We start from the raw sequence: 6000 nt of genomic DNA on the forward strand, positions 1-6000 counted from the left end.
GGATACAAATTCTTTGCCAGGTGTCTGTTTTGTGAATATTTTCTCCCACTCTGTGGTTTGCTTATTCAGTTTCTTAGCAGTGTCTTTGGATGATCAAAAGTTTTATTTGATTGAGTCTATTATCTAATCTTTATGGTTTATTACTTCCTATTTAAGAAATCTTTGCTTGCCCTCAGATTGAGACTATATGTCTCCTGTCTTTTCTTCTAAAAGCTTTATACCATTAGCTTGTATATTTCAGTCTGTGATCCATCCATCTTAAATGAACTTTTGTTTTATGGTGTGAAGTTGGGCTTTAATTCTTATTTTTTCCATATGGCCATCCAGTTCTAGCATCATTTGTTGAAGAGACTTTTTTTTTCCTATTGGATTGTTTTGGAACATTTGTTAAAAAGCAGCTGACCAAGTGTTGGGTCTGTTCCAGAGCTGTGTTCTCTTCCTTTGAGCTGTTTGTATATCCTTATTCCAGTATTGCACTGTCTAGATTGCTTTTGTTTTATGATTAGTTTCGACTCCAGTAGTGTAAACAGTATAATTCTGTTGTTCTTTTTTAAAATTTTTGTGGCTATTCTAGATCCTCTGTCTTTCTACATAAACTAAAAGTCATCTTCTATATTTTTATTAAAAGGCTTGCTGGGATTATGAATTTTTTATAAATCATTTAGGGGAAAAATAACTTTTTAATAAATCTTGAACCCATGAACGTGGTATCTTTTCCATTTATTTGGGCCATCTTTAATTTCTCTCAGCTGCATTTTAGGGTGGATGTTTTGCATACCTTTTGTTAAATGTGTTTCTAAGTATTTTGTTATTTGATGCTATTCTAAGTGAATTTTTTATTTGCAGTTTAAAAATTTTCTCTTGGTGGTATACAGAAATACAGTTGATTTTATACCCTAAGATACTGCTATACTTACCAATTTTTTAACACACATTTTTGAGCACCCTGAACTATCTTCCCTTCATATTTTCATGTGACTTTTTAGACTTGAATGTCTATGTCTACCCCGTATCTGCCCCTAAAGAGGGCCAGTGTGAATGCAGTGGCATTTGTGAAATCTTCTGACACTTTCCCAGCTAGACTCAAAGAATTGCTTCCCTGAGAGTCTATTAGAGCACTTTCCACTTTTGGTTTTGAATGAGCCATTCTTTGAAGGCAAGCACTATGCTTTTCCTTCTTTTTTATCCCCATAATAGCTGGTATGGTGTCTTGGTTCACAGTTTAGGAATGTACCTTTTCAACATTTATCTCAGGACCCATAGGGAATTATGTAGCTCTGGTGGGAAACCCTTACAGGCAACTTCAGTCAGTTGGAAACAAGCCCCAAAGTGTATCTTAAAAAGGGAAAACAGACTTTTTTCCAGAAACGCGTTCCTGTGTTCCTCCTATTTAAAGATCTGTTCAGTGGTGGATGATCTACTTACACTCCAAGCGACTTTGGCTTTTTTCTCCCAGTTTTGAACATTTGTGGATTGTTTCTTCTCACTTCCTTTTTGTTTTCCAGGTGGCTGACTGTGCTTGGGATGAAACAATAAAGATATATGATCCTGTTTGTCTTACCATGCTGGCTTGAGACAAACTACTCCATTCAGAAACACAGGAGACTGACTGAAGAACTGCTCAGCAGGAAATAAATTATTGATACTATAGATTTCATGTTTTTATATACTATTCATATTTCAAAGTTTAAAAATTCATTTTGGAATCAATTTTGAGGCAGCTGATAAAGACTTTGGCTCACTATTTAAAGCCTGGTACATAAGCCATATTTCTTAAAATCTTAAAAATAATTGAAGTTATGGTGTATGGTGTATCTTATAGTATCTATTAAAATAGAACCTATTATAAAATGGATTAAAATATGGGAGCTCTGTAGATTATATTGATAGTGATATATTTCACTTTTAATTTGTCATTTTTGATTTAAAATATAATGACTGCTATTGATAAAAATCAAATAAATGGTATCTCTTGATCATTTATGATTTTATGACACCCCTACCAAGGTTACTTTTTCTAATACAGTATATATATATATAACACTATATAATATAGATACATCTATGGTTATAGTAACAGGGCTCTAATAACTGCAGATTTATTCAGCGATTATTTACTGAGCATCTACTACATGCTTGACACACAGGATGAAAGAGATTCTCTCAAGGACTGGTGTCCGTCATACATGAGAACATGGGAGCTTTCCTGGTGGCTCAGTGGTAAAGAATCCACCTGCCAATGCTGGAGACTTGGGTTCAGTCCCTGGTCCAGGAAGATCCCACATGCTGCAGAGCAACTAATCCACGTGCCACAACTTTTGAGCCTGTGCTCTAGAGCCTGGGAGCTACAGCTACTGAGCCCACATGCCTAGAGCCTATACTCTGCAACAAGAGAAGCCACCACAATTAAAAAACCTGCACACAACTAGAGAGTACCCCCACTCACTACAACTTCAGAGAAAAGCCTGCACAGCAACAAGGATCCAGCAAGCCAAAAATAAATAAATAAAATTATTGGGAAAAAAAGATGCTGAGAGTTAAGAGCTTACCTGTGTTTTACTTTTATTCAAATATTTTTAGATATTATACCCATGACCCTATATTTCTCTCTTCCTATTTCTCTATAATCAGATTTTTGAAAAACTGGTCACTGGGCAAAAAGTCTTAGGTCCTACCAAGGTTTCAGGAAATTACCTTAAAGCTAAATAATGAAATACTTAGTTAATTCATAACTAATAATGAAATATCCTAATTAATGCCATAAACCCTCCTTAGTAACTCCTTAGGTCTTGAAAAACCTTGAGGTGTGATGATCCATAAAAAATTAGGTTGAAAGAGAAAAAGTAGTAGAATAGACAACTTTGTTCAGGAAGGAGGGGATATATGTATACCTATGACTGATTCTCTTGCGACTCAGCTGGTAAAGAATCCATCTGCAATGTGAGAGAGCTAGGTTCCATCCCTGGGTTGGGAAGATCCCCTGGAGAAGGGAAAGGCTACCCATTCCAGTATTCTGGCCTGGAGAATTCCATGGACTGTATAGTCCATGGGATCCCAAACAGTCAGACATGACTGAGCAACTTTCACTTTCACATTGCTGATTCATGTTTCAGTTTGACAGAAAACAACAAAATTCTGTAAAGCAATTTCCTTCAATTAAAAAATGAAGAAATTTTAAAAAATGTTACAAATGGCAAAAACTGTCGTTAAATTTTTAACAAGTTTTTGAGGATTTTTAAAGAGAAAAATACACTTGTAGTTATCACAACAAAAATAAAATATATGTATATTGTCTAATTTACATATTTCCCAGTTTCTGCAGAAAAAGAAGACACCTTACAAGATACAAAGATTAAAAAAAAAGGAAACATAAAAGTGGAGCAAAGCGTGAGCTTGAAAATATATTTTCTAAGATTAAGTTTTAGAAAGTTGCTACTGGAAGGATAAATGGGAAGTCCGGTTCAGTACAGGATACAGTGGTTAAGGCCTGAGGGCAAGGACCTCATTCTGGCTTGGCCCTAGCACCATGCCTGGCACATAGAAAGAGTTCAGTGAATATCTGTCAAATGAATGAATGGTCTTACAGAAAGTATTAACTCTTTTTGGTTCTTAGACCAATCAGTGCTGTTTTTGAGAGGCCCCCATAGAGAGGACACTGCTTCACATGACTGTCTTGTAAGATGCTCAAGGGCATCCTTAGAGCTGGCATGATGATGAGGTCACTTCTTAAACTGCTTTTGTGTTGCTTCCCTCCGTAAGAAAGAAACTGTTGAACCAAGTGTATGCAGCTCAGTAAAAGCAGGTTCACAGTTGGTATTCTCTGTATGGACAGAATTTATAATAGACCTAAAATACCTAACCCAGATCATGTTTACAATGAAAGGAAATGACTTATTTTCCTTTTAGAATGCAAGAGATTTTATTAAAATAATTTATCATGTATCATTTGAAACAGACACTGGTAATTAAAAAACTAATATCCCTCTCGATTCCCACGCCCCCCCCCCCCCACTCCCTGCTGTTTTGGGGATGTTAGAGCTGTTTAGAACACTACTTCATAATACTTAACCTCAGGTGCTTGAGGTCTATTAATCTGAAAGAGGGTGGAGGAACATTTATTCAGTGAGTTCCTTGAGCTAGGATTGTCAAGCTAGAGGGAAAGGAGCTGGATTCTATCCTGAAAGAGAATGCACAAGATTTTTAAATTCTTACTAATTCACGAACCAAGCAGCCTCTGGACTTTGAGAGGACAGCCAGTCCTTCCCTCTAGGTCGGGAAGATCAGAGTTTATCTCCTGGCGGCTGAGTTCTTGAGTTTCATCCCCATCTGCCTCTACCAAGTTCCTCCTGTACCTGCAGTGAGAACTCAGCACTGAGGAGTGACTGCAGGAAAGGGGAACTCAGGTCACTGGGTATCTTCTGTGACCTGGGCATCACATGAGATGCTTTCTGTATCTTATTCCCTTTAATCTTTATGACATCCCTGCAAGGAAGCCCTCCCATTTTCCAGACACAGAAACGAAGGCTCTCAGGGGCCATAATTGCCAGGAAGTATGGAGCTGGAATTTGAAATCAGCTATGACTGGATCTGGTCCTGCCACGTGGCTTTTTTCTTAGAAATAACAGAAACTGGCCCACTGAGAAACAGGAAGTTGTGTGACTCTCTGGTAACTAGATCCTCATCATTCCTAAGAGAATTGTTTCCAAGTCTAAACTGACAAGATTGTGTTTCCAAGTTTAAAGAGCTAAGAAACACCGTGGTCCTGGGGTGGCCCTGCTAAAGCATCTCTCATCTGGGAAGACTCAGGCTGAGGGTCAGCTGTCCCTTCTGCTTTTGGCAGTGAGCACTCTCTGTGTATCTTAGCTATAATTTGGCTCTTCCAGAAATGAACTCATTAATTTCTTACTTAATAGGCCTCTTGTTTGAAAGAGATAATCTACTTATATGTTCTTGACTTCCATACTGACTACTCCCGAATCTCCTGCCTTCCCCACCTGGCTCTCCCAACTGAACCAAATTCATCTTGCTTACTACATGGGCTCCTCCTGCACGTGCGTTTTTCATTTGTTGTCAGTACAGTCCACCCAGGAGCTCAAGCTAAACTAATGCCATCCCTGCTCCTTTCCTTATTCCCACCTCTCCACTCCAAGACATATCAAATCAGTCACTAAGTCCCATCCCTTTTACCCCCTAAATACTTCTCCACTCTGTCTCTTCTCAATCCAAACACCACTACCCTAGTTCAAGCCCTCATTAGCTTTTCTCTGGACAATCGCTGCAGTTTCCTAAATGATGTGTCTGTTTCGAGTTCTGTGCCCTCAGAGCCATCCTTCTCAACACAGCTGCCGGAGGCTGATCTAAAATGCAATCTGATTACATCATTTTCAGTGTAAAACCTTTCTCTGCTTATAGGATTGCCTACAGGAAAAAGTTCAAGCTCACTAACCAGGCAGCCGAGGTCCTCTGGGGCTAGCTCTTGCCTCTATCTGCAGTGTTGCTTCTCTCCACAGTCACAACTTTGTGCCCCAGGACCACCAGCGTGCTCACAAACTCCCCGTGTAAATAATGCTCCAAAGTCACTCAGGTGATTGTTCGCCGGCCTCAGATACTCACCGTGTAGAACCCTCCACTGGCTGAGTGTCCCTGTAACACGGCATCTGGCTTTCCCTGAGACTGACTGATATGAGAAAGAGAAAAGTCAACATGGAAGCCTCGGTCTTTTACACACTCATCTCCGGAGTGAAGCCATCACCTCTGCTGCCTCCTGTCAGTCTCGGCCACTCAGACCAACTCTGCTAGAGCGTGGGAGGGGCTCACAGGGCCTAAAGATGCGGAAGCCAGCAATCTATGGGGACTCTCTCAGAGGCTGGTTACCACAATGTGCTTTTATAGACAGGTGTGTATGATATGGAGAAGGCAATGGCACCCCACTCCAGTGTTCTTGCCTGGAGAATCCCGGGGACGGGGGAGCCTGGTAGGCTGCCATCTATGGGGTCGCAC

At 39.7% G+C, this 6000-nt stretch overlaps 1 protein-coding gene across 1 annotated transcript in view; it reads left to right on the forward strand.

Annotated features, from left to right (window-relative positions):
* The window catches only part of PEX7 (peroxisomal biogenesis factor 7), a 74280-nt gene extending 72317 nt beyond the window's left edge, over positions 1 to 1963 (forward strand). The window contains exon 10 of the mRNA XM_069598504.1: positions 1506 to 1963. Within this exon, the coding sequence (XP_069454605.1) occupies positions 1506 to 1574 (69 nt within the window). The 3' untranslated portion in view covers positions 1575 to 1963. The remainder of the gene's footprint in view (positions 1 to 1505) is intronic.
* The last annotated feature ends 4037 nt before the right edge of the window (positions 1964 to 6000 follow it).

The sequence above is a fragment of the Ovis canadensis genome, chromosome 8 (assembly GCF_042477335.2).
Source record: "Ovis canadensis isolate MfBH-ARS-UI-01 breed Bighorn chromosome 8, ARS-UI_OviCan_v2, whole genome shotgun sequence".
Taxonomy (NCBI): domain Eukaryota; kingdom Metazoa; phylum Chordata; class Mammalia; order Artiodactyla; family Bovidae; genus Ovis; species Ovis canadensis.